At 40.5% G+C, this 14,078-nt stretch overlaps 1 protein-coding gene across 1 annotated transcript; it reads left to right on the top strand.

Annotated features, from left to right (window-relative positions):
* Positions 1-1,224: 1,224 nt before the first annotated feature.
* On the top strand, positions 1,225-13,459 carry LYVE1 (lymphatic vessel endothelial hyaluronan receptor 1). The gene is made up of 6 exons (XM_014844184.3): positions 1,225-1,741; positions 5,281-5,452; positions 5,562-5,701; positions 11,098-11,409; positions 12,055-12,133; positions 12,686-13,459. Exons 1-6 carry the CDS (start codon positions 1,657-1,659, stop codon positions 12,870-12,872), a joined length of 975 nt encoding a protein of 324 aa, XP_014699670.1. The 5' UTR covers positions 1,225-1,656; the 3' UTR covers positions 12,873-13,459.
* Positions 13,460-14,078: the final 619 nt, after the last annotated feature.

Here is a 14,078-nt window from a genome sequence, read left to right as displayed (position 1 = left end):
GTACATTCACGCTTAATAAGAGAGGCAGCAAGTTTCCATCAAGCATTTTCAATCACTTTCCAACAGTGGCTTAACCTCTCTCAACAGGGATATCCAAATATAAGATTGTTCCTCTTCTAGAAACTCACTTTTACAAGTGAGTCATACAAGTTCCCTTTATCTAATAATTCCCCTTCCAGGAAATAGTTTCCAAAATTTAGGTCAATCTTCTCATTTCTCAGAAGCTATTTCCACATCAAAAGCTTTGCCTTCCATAATTCATTTTTTCCCTTCCTGTCTTCCTTCCTTCTTTCTTCTTGTAACACTTGATCAAATTCCTGAAGCCTAGCTGTCTTTCAGGCGTGATGCTGGCTTTAAGGATAATGAGGAAGAGGACATGATTCCTGCCTTCCTGTCTACCTGGCTCCGTGGTGAAGGAGTCACATATGTTTCTGAGGTACCCATAGCCTGGAGCTTGTGCTCACCCAAGAAAAGAGATCTAAAGATAGTTAGATTTTGGAGCTATTTGAGGGCGAATCCCCTGTGTTTGTGTAGAGCAGACTCTCCTTTCGTTGTTGGTATTTTCTGCACAGATATCTAACTCATGACCAATATCATGTGTATAGAAGAGAACTAGTTAACCACAGACTATTCCTATAAATGACATTCATTTGGGAGAAAACTCATAAACCTTTGCTCAAGGCATTACTCTCAAGCCAGAATTCCATAATTACCTTGGGGAACAAACCACTGAAAATCCAGCTGGGAAAATAGACAGTGCAGTCAGCTCCAACACAGTACAGATAAAGCTCACATTCACCAAATGAGAAAGGGGAAGTCTAAATTGAAGTTTGGTCTACCAGAATATTAAAGAAGTTATTAAAGAGAGAGTTATTCTACAAAGAACCCCTGTGGCGATTCCTCTTGTAAAGTCAAAAACCCTTTTATAAAGTGTAAAATTACTAATTTTGTAAATTGTCCCCGAGTTATGTTTTGTAAAAATGAATTTTATTATGTGTCTGGTTTCTTTGAAGAAAGAATCACCTGTAATGGTGTCAAAATTTCAAATGCATAAAAGAAGTCCCAAAGGGAGGCAAGAATACTCTGTCTTCGATATTTAAATAGGCATTTGCAGTCATGGGCCTCAGTATCATCCCCCCACAGACCACAAGGATATGCAGCTGGAAAAAAAAAAAAACACGGATTATGGGAGGAAAATAAGCATGGTCCGTGCCCAATCTCCTTTAGAGACAAAGACATTCCTGGGAGTATATAAATGAATGGGCTCCACAGGCAATAACAATGGACCGTGTGAGAACTGAGCTGGTGGGGGAGGTGGGCGGTGGGAAGATGAGAATTAGGGAAACCTTCAGCAGTTCACACTGTGCTATCTGCCTTCCTCATTTGTGTGTTTTCTGAGTCAGCATTAGCTAAATTTTCCAGAAAGCCATCCACAAAGTACAGCCTGGGCGTTCAAGGGATGTCACTCATTTCCCCTAGTGACCTTGACAAGTCAGAAGCTTGAAAGCAGGGAAATCCGGATGTCTCAGTTGTGAAGTGGAGCAGTGGGGGCCCCAACGTATTTCCAGAAGTCTCCATCCAGACTGGTGATTGTCTGCCACTCTTACTGCCGGTGGTCATCTGAGGTGCTTCTCTGGCTCTGAAGAGGTTGGCACAATGGCCAAGTGCTTCAGCCTGGTGTTGCTTCTTGTCGCCATCTGGACCACAAGGCTCCTAGTCCAAGGCTCTCTCCGAGTAGATGGTAAGTTTATTACTAGATTGCCAACCTGAGACAAGGTGAGACCCTACACAGTCCTAAGCCTGCTCAGTTCTTGACTGTGGAGGGCCGGGAGTAGGAGTGACCCTAATGTCAACAGAAGATCTGATTGATAGTATTGCTCTGCCAGAAATATTTTCACCCTATGGTCAACTTCACCGAAATGATTCACATTTACTTTCATGTTACCTTGCCTTTTATTTTTGGTTATGGAATATTTTTAATGAGAATGTTTTGAAATAGAGTATTGAGGAGAGAGCATGTGTTTTTAAAAGTGTTTCACTGAAAAAGCAAATCATGATCGTGTAAATTTTAAGCAATCTCTAAGCCTGAGAAAAATGGCTAACTTTCACAGAATATTGGCCTGTTTTATATTTTTGGAAGTGCCAGTTAATTATTTTAATTTCAATTTTACTATAACTATCATGGAATGCATATGTTTTTAATATTCAGTAAATAACTAACTAACTGAAAAAAATCTGTGAAAATATAGGTTTGAAAATTAGTCATCAGCTCTCTACCAAAGGAATGACTTGAAATGACTTCTGGGCTTTTAAGATGCCTAAGTGGTAACCTCATTCTGCCTTGTAGGCAAAAACTTGTAACCGCACATCACTCATTACAGCTTTGGGCAAATAAAAATCTTAGCACTTTAAAAGAAAACTTACATGCTTCTCTGTGAAAGACGGCCTGAGATATAAAATATGTTGGGAACAGATATGCAGAGTTGACTCATATATTGATGTATTTAATTTTATAAAGAATGTTAGGGTTATGTGATGGACTTTTTTTCAAATACCAGAACTGTTGCTTTTGAGTAAGTTTGGTCCTCTTTGAAATCCTCCTGGGGAGACTGTTCACTTTTCCCCAAAATGCTGCCATTACTCAACTATTTTGGAAATTGTTCTTTGACTTCATCACACTCTTTGGACCATCCTCAATAATGGCAAAAGTTTCCTAAGGAAATTAAATTTTTGGAAACAACCGAAAGTTATTCAGAACCATGGGAAAAGGTGGCTGATGACGGTGAGTGGGTTAGATGGGAACTAGCATAACACATATATATATTTTTTAATTTTTATTGAGTTAATGATAGGTTACAATCTTGTGAAATTTCAGTTGTACATTATTGTTTGTCAGTCGTTATAACATATACATTATATACTAGTATTTATATATATTTTATATATTACATATATATTATTCTCAAGAAGACATTTTACAGTTGAAGAAACAGGCTCAGTGAGGCCAGGTGACTTGCCTAATGTCACACAGGCAGGATATAGTAAAGTTTGGGCTCGAATTCAGCTCTGTCTGATTCCTAAGCATACATTATGTCTACTATGCCTGATGTTTGCTAAGAAATCTTAAGGAAGGGGTTACTGGAGCACCCCTTGGATTCCAGCTCCCTATTTTTGTCCTTAAATGAAATAGGAAAGCACAAAATTGACTAATATTTGTTGACTGCCTACTATGAACCCAGCTTCCACTAGGTACAAGTTACCTAATTTAATTCTGACAAAAATTCTGTGAAGAAAATATAACCATGCCCATTTTACACATGAGAATGCTGACTTGCCCAACGTCCCACAGCCAATTAACAATAGAAGAAATACTCAAAGTGAGGTCTGTTGCCCAGAATAGGTCTGTCATTACTCATAATATTTAGAGTAAAAATGAGGTATGAAGAGAGAGTATCAAGAGAACTTTATAGTGTAGTTAATAAACCTTCTCTACAGGTATTCCCAAAGGAACAGCCGTAGAGGTTTGAGCAATAGCAAGCTCATGGGCTAAATGAGCCAAATCCCAGGACAAATGGTGTGCCCTGAGGTTCAGCTCTGGTTTTGTGTGTGTGTGTGTGTGTGTGTGTGTGTGTGTGTGTGTGTGTTCATCTTCTCCCTGTGGCACAGTGGGAAACAGAACAGAGTCCTAGTTAAGAACTGGGGTTTCAGAGTCAGTCATGACTGGATACAGATAGCTCCCAATCTACCCCCTTGTTGCTCTAATCCTTAGGCTTAGGAAAGTTACTTAATCTCCCTGAGCCTCAGTTTTCTATTAAAGAGACAGGGGTTGGAACAGAATAACATCAATAGATGATAGATGTTGGAATTAATATTAGTGTTAGTATTAATATGAGTATTGGTATAAGTGTTAGCGCATAACAGTCATAACGGGTGTTTTGTCACATTCATATCGGGTGTTGGTTCTCTGGTCTCCCTTTTGGTGAGAGCAGGGTGTGGAGGCAAACGAGGCCATTCACAAATACTGCACATAATATATATATATATCCCTTCTCCCAGCCTCCTGCTCCAGAGCGCAGCAAGGTCATATGGAGGACTTAGATATACTCCTTCTGTGTTTGCAAGAAGAAACTTCCTTTAAATACCAAACTAGAAAGTGGCCAAAGCATTTGCCTGGGCATCCAATGCATAGATCTGTGTACAAGGAATTAATTGGGAAATTGAAATGTCTTTTTATGGACTTTTGTAGATGAAGCCCAATAGGAATAATGTACCTGAATGCAATGCAACTTTGCAATTTCTTATGGGTTTATAAATCCCAGATACCAGGGGAAGGGAACAAAAGAACTCTCAGATTCATTAGATTTTGAGTAAAATATTATTTACATTTTAACTATTCAACTGCCTCAGCTTCCCCAGGGAGATCAATCATTAGCAGACTAAAACCAAAATGCTTTGGTTATAATGATAAAATGTTATTTATGATTTATTGAGCATCTACTATATGGCAGGCACTATGCTAAGCATTTTTATTTGAATTAACTCATTTAACTCTCACTACCCTATACAATAGACATTGTTACTCCCTCAATTTTATAAATAAGGAAACTGAGGCCCAAAGAGATGAAATAACTAGCCTAAGTTCACAGAGCTAGCAAGTCACACAGGCTGGATTCAAATCCAGGTCTGATTCTAAAACTATTTCCTCTATTTAGTTTCTCTTCCATGCAAGATTTGCTGCCCGGCTCCTCCAGGAACTTCTGAGTAAGCCTGCCCCCCAATGGTCAGAGAAGACCCAGGACTGAGAAAGCTCACATCCTGTTATACCAAGTGCAACATTTTTCAGCCCATCTCAGAAATAGTGGTGTCCCCAGCCCACATTAGTTTGAGTATTACTAACCGGTTATTCTATTAACTGGAGCCCTGAATTCTATTTCTCAAAGCCTCAGACCCTTCATTTTATAGACTCCAAAAAAGTTCAGAGCAACTACATCACGTAGATCCCATCCTAGGAACTGGTAGCCGAAAGCCTCCATGTAATGAACAAGGCGATGGACGCGGATCTGCTGAGAGGTGCAACTTGGACCAGAGCAAGCACCCGCCTAACCCAGCAAGATGTCCTTGTGGGAAATGACTGGCCTGTGTCCTGTTACCTCTAAACTTCAGTTCAGGCCACAAGGACCTCATTGCTGTATCAAGACACTAATACTCTGCTAGGGAGGAGAGCCTAGGGCTGGGAACAAGGACAGCAGCAAACTGAGGACCTCTGTGATTGTTTTGCAGAGCTTTCCATCTCAAGGCCATGCAGAATTGTGGGGGTCACCCTTGTGAACAGAAAGGCAAGGGAGCAGCTGAATTTCACAGAAGCCCAGGAGGCCTGTAGGCTGCTGGGTCTAACTTTGGCCAGCAGAGACCAGATCGAAGCAGCCTGGAGGTCTGGCTTTGAGACTTGCAGGTGAGAAACAGCTGGATTCACAAACACTCCTGGAGCTCTTTTGTTTCTGTGTTCTTGTTCAGCAATAGAGATAAATGTGTCCACTCAACTAATGTGTATTCTGTTACAGTTATGCATGGGTTAAAGATAAGGTCTTGGTCATCCCTCGGATTGTCCCGAACCCCAGGTGTGGGAAGAACGGGATGGGCGTCCTGGTTTGGAGAAATTCTCTCAGTGTGAAGTTCAGTGCGTATTGTCACAACTCATCTGGTGAGTCAAATCTGCAGCCTCTCCACGCGGCATGTTTTCTCGGGGCTTGTCTAGCGCTATGACCTGTCTGAGGAGAGTAACGCTGAGCAGCAGCAGAAGCAATGGTGACGGTCATTTAATCCTCCCCAAACCGACTCTGTGACCAGGCTAGAGGTGGCAGTGTGCCGCTTAGAGAAAAAAGTTAGAGGAATATAGAGTGAGGGCATCCCAGGAGGCTCCCTCAGCTCCCCTCTCCATCCTACAAGATAAACAGGAAGACGGGGAGGAAACATCCACTGTGGACAGAGTGATGTCCTAAGTTATCTCACTGTACCTGAACGATCTCCCGACGAGGTGGGCTTTGTCATCCCCATTTTACAGATGAAAAAACTTAGCTCAGAGGACCTAAGTACATTTGTCTAAGGTCTCATTCCTATAAGAATTCAAACACACATCGAACTCTGAAACTATGCTCTTTCTGTTACCTCACATTCTTTTACAGGAGGGGAATGTCGGATGCTGCATTTGACATTTTTAAGAACTAGAGCCAATCTCCATTTTATGAAGGAAGGAATTGAGGCTAGAAAGTAGACCTGATTTGCTCACGGTCACACAGTTCTCCTTTTAGCCTTGCTTGGAGACCTTGGCTGCCTTAGCCCAAGGGCGTTACCTAAATGACTTCTCAGAAAGTTTTTCTTTTACTAGATACGTGTTCTCAGTTTGTCATAAGAACCTCTATCTGATTTATTACTCTTCATACATACTCATAAATCTGACCTTCCAAAGCTTAGACAGCTGAGCAGTCATACACAAGGATAGATTCCAAAGTCAGTCTCTAAGATTAGGAGATAAATGTGCACCAGCAACATTATGTTGCCCAAGCGCAACATGAAGTCCAAGCAGTTTTCTGAACCCAGAGGCTTTGGCCTAGGAAGGGTTCTGAAAGATGCTTTGTCCACTTCCCTCACTTCAAGATGAAACGACTATAGCTCAGAATGGAGGTTTGGCTTGTTCAAAGTCCTACAGTTAGGGGCAGAGTCAAGACTGGAACACAAAGCTTCCTCCAACATTTTCTTCAGCACCTTCCTTCTCTCCTCCGCCCCTTCCACCTATGACTTTTGGCTGGGGAACAGGTGGTTCACATGCCTGCTTATCTCATAGCTAGCCCAGCCTATCAAATGGCCTGGCCTTTTAACTGCCTGGCCTGCCTGCCAGCTGTCAGTGTGATGGTATGATACCCAGCCTCTGGACTAAACAAAAAGGAGCCAGGGGAAGAGGACTTGGATTCGTGCATTTCTTCATGGTTTCATTGAACTTGTACTTCCATCCCCTGTATTTCCTGTACACTTAAAGTCAAGTGAGGTTTGATTAGACTCATGTTCAATATTTTTGGCAAAAATACTTCATAGATGATATCATGTACTTTAGATCACATCCCAAGAAAAGGTACTTAATGTCGGTATGTACCTCTTTAACATGCTAACTTTGATCATTTGAGTAAGAAGGTGACTGCCAGACTTCTCTAGTGAACTCATAAAGATATGTTTTCCCCTTTGCAATGAGTATATAATCTATAGTGGCATATTTTGGCACCATTCAAATATTCTGACTCCCAACCAACTTTACCTAATAGCGTAAGCAGCCATTGATGATCCTTGCTGGAATCAACTATATGTGGGGCTGCAAAATGGTGATTTTCTAAATCTAGTCTTCCTTCTGCATGTATTAGCTGGCATTCTTTGATAAAGAAGAATCTCTCTCTCACGCACACACACACACACAAATATATATTTAAAAGTTATCAATTTGTATTGATATTTCCAACTCAAATTTAACAATTCAAGTTTTTTCTTAGTTTACCTTGTTTTTATACTTAGTTTACTTTGTTTTATACTATCTTTTTTCTCTTATATGGAAAATCTTAGTACCCAATAAATAATATTAATACAGCTTATTATCCTATGATAGTTTCAAAATTATAAAACCAATCCTATTAGGAATAATAAACCTACTGAGTGCAATTTAAGATTTCTTTGCATTTCCTCTAGTCCTCAGAAGATATCCCTCTAAGGATATACTGTCTGAGAATTGTAGGCAAAAGTGGCCTGCAGCAATTCACTCTTCTGTGTGGTTATATTATTATTTTGAAACGAATTAAGTTCGCCGGCCTCGGTTTGCCACCTCTGTGAGGATCAGGGTTACCCTCACCCTCGTCCTAACACTAATCCTAAACTTACCCTAGGTTTCTTTGTTTTCATAACTTCCTTTTTCATTGCTATCCTGTGAGGTCTGGGGATCAGAGTATGCTAACCCTGTCCCTCAACCTTATCCTAATTATCCTTCTTATTGCCATCTTCGTGAGCTTTGGGGATCAAACGTGCTTTTAGTGCTCTGTGTGCGCCACTTGTTTCCTACTGTTCCCTCTGCCGCGATGCCCATTCTCCTCACCACCTGGCTAACTCCTACTCCTTATTCAAATCTCAAGACCAACCTGTCCAGGAAGCCTTCCCATACCCCTTACTCCTACCTTTCCTCTTGAACTCCAACCACACTCTGTGTTCAATATCTATCAGAGCACTTGGTACAGTCTAGAGAAATTATATGTATAGTATATATTATATGTATGTATTATATGCATATATGTATACGTATATGGAGGGGAAGGAGAGCCAGGTCCTAACACTTCCAGGTGAGATGCATTGCACCCTCAACCAGTTAGGGATCATGGAACCAGATTGCTGTTGCTCCCTCATACTGTGGCCTCTCGGCTACACCTGATGAACAGAGAGGCAAAGGAAACTAGTTCTTATAGATCTCCTCTACTATGCCATACACTATGCTAGGCCCTACACATTTACATCTCATTAATCCTCAGTAAAATGACACAGTAAAATGGTCACGACCACACTTCAATAACGTGGGCTCAGGTGGGTCCTGGGCATCAATATTTTTTAAAATATCCCCAAATGATCTAATCTGTAGCCAGGATTGAGAATCACTTTTCCCTAGAAGATCTCTAAGATCTAAGTTTTAGCATTCCAATACTGCTGGATTTCCCTGTTTCTGTGAAATTGCAGTAAGCTCCTTCTTCGCTCCTGGATTGTACTCTCTCCTCTCTGCCTTTCATCCTCCACATACCTCCACTGATAATTATGTTACTCCTCTGCTCCACAGCCCTTGGATGACTTCCTATTTGAGAATATGATGTAAACTTTGAAGGCTTTTGCACATGAAAGTGGGCATATATGAGAACTGTTGTATATCAGTTGGGAGGTTTGTGGACCCCAGATGAAAATTCCCTCTCCTACAGAATAGACTCCAACATGGCAGCTATGAACTGTGATACTCTGGCTCCAATCTCTCTTCACAGTCTCACCTCCTGCTTCAGTCTTTCATGCTCCCAATCAAGTACACACACCCCTCTCCAACCACACTGCTCTCCTTGTCATTTTTCTAACATAACTACACTTTCAAACTTCTGGATTCTTGGATCATGCTATTCCTATTGACTGGGATATTCTCTTCCCTCCTCCCTACTAGATAAACTGCTGCTCTGTTCCAGCCATCCTGGCCTTTTATTCATCGAACATGCTGAATTCATTCAGCTTCAGGCTCCTGAACATCCTGTCCTCTTTACTTCGGATGCTTTTGCCCTAGATCTTCAATGACTGGCTACGTTTCATCATTCAGGTCTCAGCTTAAGTATCACTTCCCCACAGAGACTTTCTTTTATCACCCTGTCACCCTATCCAGAGTATCTGTCTCCCATCCCTACCCCTACCAGTTTAATCCTTACCTTGTTTCATTTGCTTCTCAACGTTTACCATCCTCTGAGATGTCTGGCTTATTTGTTTATTTTTTTATTATCTCTATCCTTCCAATAGCCTATAAGCCCTTTATGAGCAGGGACTTTGTCTTGTTTGCACCACATCCTAGCACCTAGAACAGTGCCTGATACGGAGCTGGAGCTCAATACATATTTGTTGACTGAATGCATTAATCCCCCATACCCTGCCCAAATGCTGTCCCCTCTGTGAATCCCTGGTGACCTCCCTGACCCTTATCAAAATATCTCTGTCTCTTGGAAACAGGAACCATACCTTGTTTGCCTCTGTATTTTCAGTTCCTAACACAGTATACTACACTCAGCATATTTTTCCCCCTGATATTCAAGAATGTTCATTTTTTGAAGGAAGAATTTAGCATGTGCTCAAAATGGGTAATGTAATTAAAAGTTCAGGGCAGAGGTCAAGGATAATGTCTATTTGAATAGAGCTCTTTTCAAAGTAAAATGAAAAGTAGAAAATTCTGACCGAGTACATGTGTGGTCAAAAATGTTTTATCAGTAGCAGCCATGTTCTTGATTGGTAATTTATTTAATTTTCAAAAATGGAATAACTTTTTTTCATAGCTAACATTCCAACTGATGCTACCCACCACCACAAATAACTAGGGGTTTAAAATAGATGCCTATTATAATATATTTCATGGCTCTGCTATTTACTAGTCATGTTTCTTTCAGAAAGTCATTCAGTTTCTCTGAACTTTAGTTTCCTCCTATATAAATGAGAGTTTGATCAAATTGTTAAATGAAGTTCCATGGTTGACTCAGAACAAGATGCTTAACAAACATTAGTTTCCTCTCTATCAAATTCAACAGATAGAATAGCAAACCTGCACCCCTTCCCTTCCCCTTTTCCTTTTTTTTTTATGAGCACAGAGAAATCTGGTTTTAGTAGATCTTTGTCCTAAAGCGGTGACATGTGTGTATATTTGGTCTCCCCATCTACTCCTTCCTCCCTTCCTTCTGTCATCAAATATGTCTTGAGTGCATACTATGAGGCAGGCACAGTGCACATAGCATGATGACCAAGACAGACAGGGTTTCTGCTTCCAAGGACCTCACAGTCCAGTGGGAAGCAGTATAATGAGAACCGTGACAAGTGAGGTATAGGGAGGTACAAGAACATATGCCCAGGGACCCAATCTAGTCATCAAGTCTGCCTAAGAAAGAGATATTCAATATGAGACCTGAAGGATAAGGAAGGGTTGGCTAAAGAAAGAGGGGGCAAAGAGTGAAGAAAAAACATCATGATCAAAGGCTTGGATATGAGAGAAAGCATATCAAAGAACTGAAGGAATTTCAACATGGCAGGAGGAATAAGAGAAAGACTGATCAGAGGAGATGGGTCATGTCAGCAGAGGCCAAAATCATGGAGGGTCTTTGAGGCCACACAGTGGAGGCAGTCACCAAAGGATTCTAAGGAAGGAAGTCATCTGATTAGATTTGCATTTTTGTAAGACCATTCCACCCACAATATAAGGGGTTTGGAGGGGAGTAAGACTAGAAGCAGGAAAACCAGTTAGTAAGCTGTTGCCATACTTATTTGTTATTTCATTTTTCCCTTCCCTGACAGATACTTGGATTAACTCATGCATTCCAGAAATTACCACCATCAAAGATACCATATTCAACACTCAAAATGACACATACACAAGAGAAATGACTGTCAGTGACAGCACATACTCAGCATCATCTCCCGATGCACCTTTCTCTACTACACCTGCTCTTGCTCCCACTGCAGCTCTGGCTTCCACTTCTACTCCACGGAAAAGAAAATTAATTTGCATAACGGAAGCTTTTATGGAAACTAGCACCATATCTACAGAAACTGAATCATCCATTACAAATAAAGTAGCATTCAAGAATGAAGCTGTTGGGTTTGGAGGTAAAAGCTTTCTGTGTCTGCATTATGTGCGTGTGTGTGTGTGTTTGTGTGTAACAGACAATGCATAGAATCTAGGCTGTCACCAGATCGGGCACTCAGGACCTGCCAAATACAATAAAGGCTTATTGCAAACTCAACTTTCATAAAACCATAGAACTTGAGGACTCTAAAGAACCTTGGTTATTAAACTAAAAATTATGAATATAAAACGGCTTCACTTTTAAAACAAAGCCTTTAAAAAGTAATTTACTGTCTATTAATATGTAGAAGTTCTTTTTAACATATATATCTTAAATGCCTACACTTTGTTTTGGAAAGTTTGTTTTCCTATTTAAAAGTAGGGGTCTTACACTTTTAGCTCCAAACTTATCATCTCAAGGCCACAGAGGGGAAATGAAGTCTGTCATATTGCAACTTATAGAATAGAGAGAGCACAAAGAGGCAAGGCCAAGGATTCTACAGGCAAGAAGCAAAGAAGCAAATGAGGGCCCAACATCCCATCCTCTGTGTGCTTACAGAGAAGGCTATTCTCCTGCACTATCTGTTGTGTTGATCACGCTGTGAAATGAACTGTTAGAAAAGCAGTGCTCATGTGTACTGAAATGTACGTGAAGGACCAACTGGCCATGTCTCTGTTTCCTCCAGGTGTTCCCACGGCTCTGCTAATTCTTGCTCTCCTCTTCTTTGCTGCTGCAGCTGGTCTCGCAGTTTGCTATGTCAAAAGGTAGGGTTGTTGGCACATCATTAGTCCTGTAATCTTTGTCACATACGTACCTTTGTTTTTCCTGGGTTGTTATTAGCATTTTCTTGGTCAAAATGGAGACAGCAGTCCTCTTACGCTGCAAATTTTCTCCCTCATCTCACCTCTCCTCCCTACCACCCAATCTCTCCTACGATTTAAGAACACACATGTCATCCAGCCTTTAGATATAGGTCAATGGTTATCCCTTTGAAAATCAAAAAACAAAAAGAAAAGACTGACAAACAGGGAAAAGGTATATGCTTTATTTGATTTTCAAGTCTTCGTTTTTGGTGGGAGGGTTGTGAGGTCAGCCTAAAGTTTGTTCTGTGAACTTACTGTCCCATCTAAATGAATCCATTAAGGTGGGGATGTGTTAATGTATTTGAGAGTGCACGTGTTAGCATCTCTCTGAAATAAAGGTACCCAGGTACACAGTGTACTGTGCCAACATGGGCCATCGCGGACAAAGCGTTATCTGTTGTTATATGTGTTACATAGAAGTCTCTCCCTTGAATTTTATGTTTATGCCTGCAGGTATGTGAAGACCTTCCCTTTTACAAATAAGAATCAGCAGAAGGAAATGATTGAAACTAAAGTAGTGAAAGAGGAGAAGGCCAATGAAAGCAACCCTAATGAGGAAGCAAAGAAAACTGAAAACAAGCCAGAAGAGCCCAAGAGTCCACCCAAAACTACAGTGCGATGCCTAGAAGCTGAAGTTTAGATGAGAAGGAAATGAGACGACACAACTGAGGCTGATTTCTTTCCTGATGCATATCCTAGGCCCAGATGGGGCAACTAAAACGGCCAAAGAACCAAACAAGAAAGTCCACCCTCGGTTCCTCACTGGAATCAGCTCAGGGCTACCTTTGGACCATGGAGCTCACCAAAGGAAATTCCTTTCTTCTTAGTGCAATTCTTTCTGGATCCTATTCTCCTACCTCCAAAGCTTCCCACAGCATTTCTTGCTGGTTACATCCTAATAATATTGCAGTGGGAGAAAGGAACTTTGCAAAGCACAGGGATCTAAAAGAGCCAATCAGAACACGTTTGTAAAGAGGCCTCCATGCTGACAGAATAGGTGAGTCGAGAACCAAGAAACCACCGAGGCCAAAGCTTTCTCTATTGACTCCACAGCCCAGATCCTTCCTTCAGCTCTGAAAAGGAAACCCTTATACCACCTGGCATGGCCTTCTGAGTAAAACAAGAGCGAAAGAAGGAAGAAAAAGTTTAGCAATCGAAGGTCATGGAGATTCCCGTGACTTGAGACCGGATCTCTGTAAAGCCAAAATAAATAGAAAAAAAGAATAAGGCTGAGGCTATTGGCAGCTTATTGTCAGTAGGGACCATAAAGACAGACAGGGTCAAAGTATTCATCTCTGAATAACTTGAGTTGGAATCACTTTTTAGAACACACACATACTTTCTTTTCTCTCTTTCTTCTGCTGCTGCTATTTTCTCTAGAAGAATATACTTTTACAAGAAACCAAAAAAAAAAAATCTCTTACAATTATCTATTTTTATCTGAGTTACAGAAATTATTACTGAGGAAAATTACTGTGTTAAAAAGCAATAAAATTTAACAAACATTCGCTGAAATCCTTCTATATGTCAGGCACTGTGTGCGGTATTACATTCTGTAATTGAATATTATTCATCAAACAATTGCATATAATAGAATGTTGTATGAGGCTAATTTTTTTAGGTTTTGATATCTCCAGATTATCCACTTTCAAAACTAATTTTATTTCTGCTGAGACTAATCTATTCATTATTTTCTCTAACATGACAACCATTATAACCTTAATTTATTATTAACATACCTAAAATGTACATTATTAGCTCTATACACCAAAGCACATTTTTTAAATGTCATTAACAAATCTATCACTAACTCTCCTTTTTCCATCAAGAAGAGCCTGAGAAGTGA

Source organism: Equus asinus, chromosome 20, assembly GCF_041296235.1.
Source record: "Equus asinus isolate D_3611 breed Donkey chromosome 20, EquAss-T2T_v2, whole genome shotgun sequence".
Classification (NCBI taxonomy): Eukaryota; Metazoa; Chordata; class Mammalia; order Perissodactyla; family Equidae; genus Equus; species Equus asinus.
This window is presented reverse-complemented; position numbering and strand designations above follow the sequence as displayed.

Excerpts from the sequence above, each read along its gene's own strand:
- LYVE1 (XM_014844184.3), top strand. The coding sequence starts at position 1,657 with ATGGCCAAGTGCTTCAGCCTGGTGTTGCTTCTTGTCGCCATCTGGACC. Across the intron at positions 5,702-11,097 it reads GTATTGTCACAACTCATCTG|ATACTTGGATTAACTCATGC; the intron begins GTGAGTCAAATC and ends CTTCCCTGACAG. Across the intron at positions 11,410-12,054 it reads TGAAGCTGTTGGGTTTGGAG|GTGTTCCCACGGCTCTGCTA; the intron begins GTAAAAGCTTTC and ends TGTTTCCTCCAG.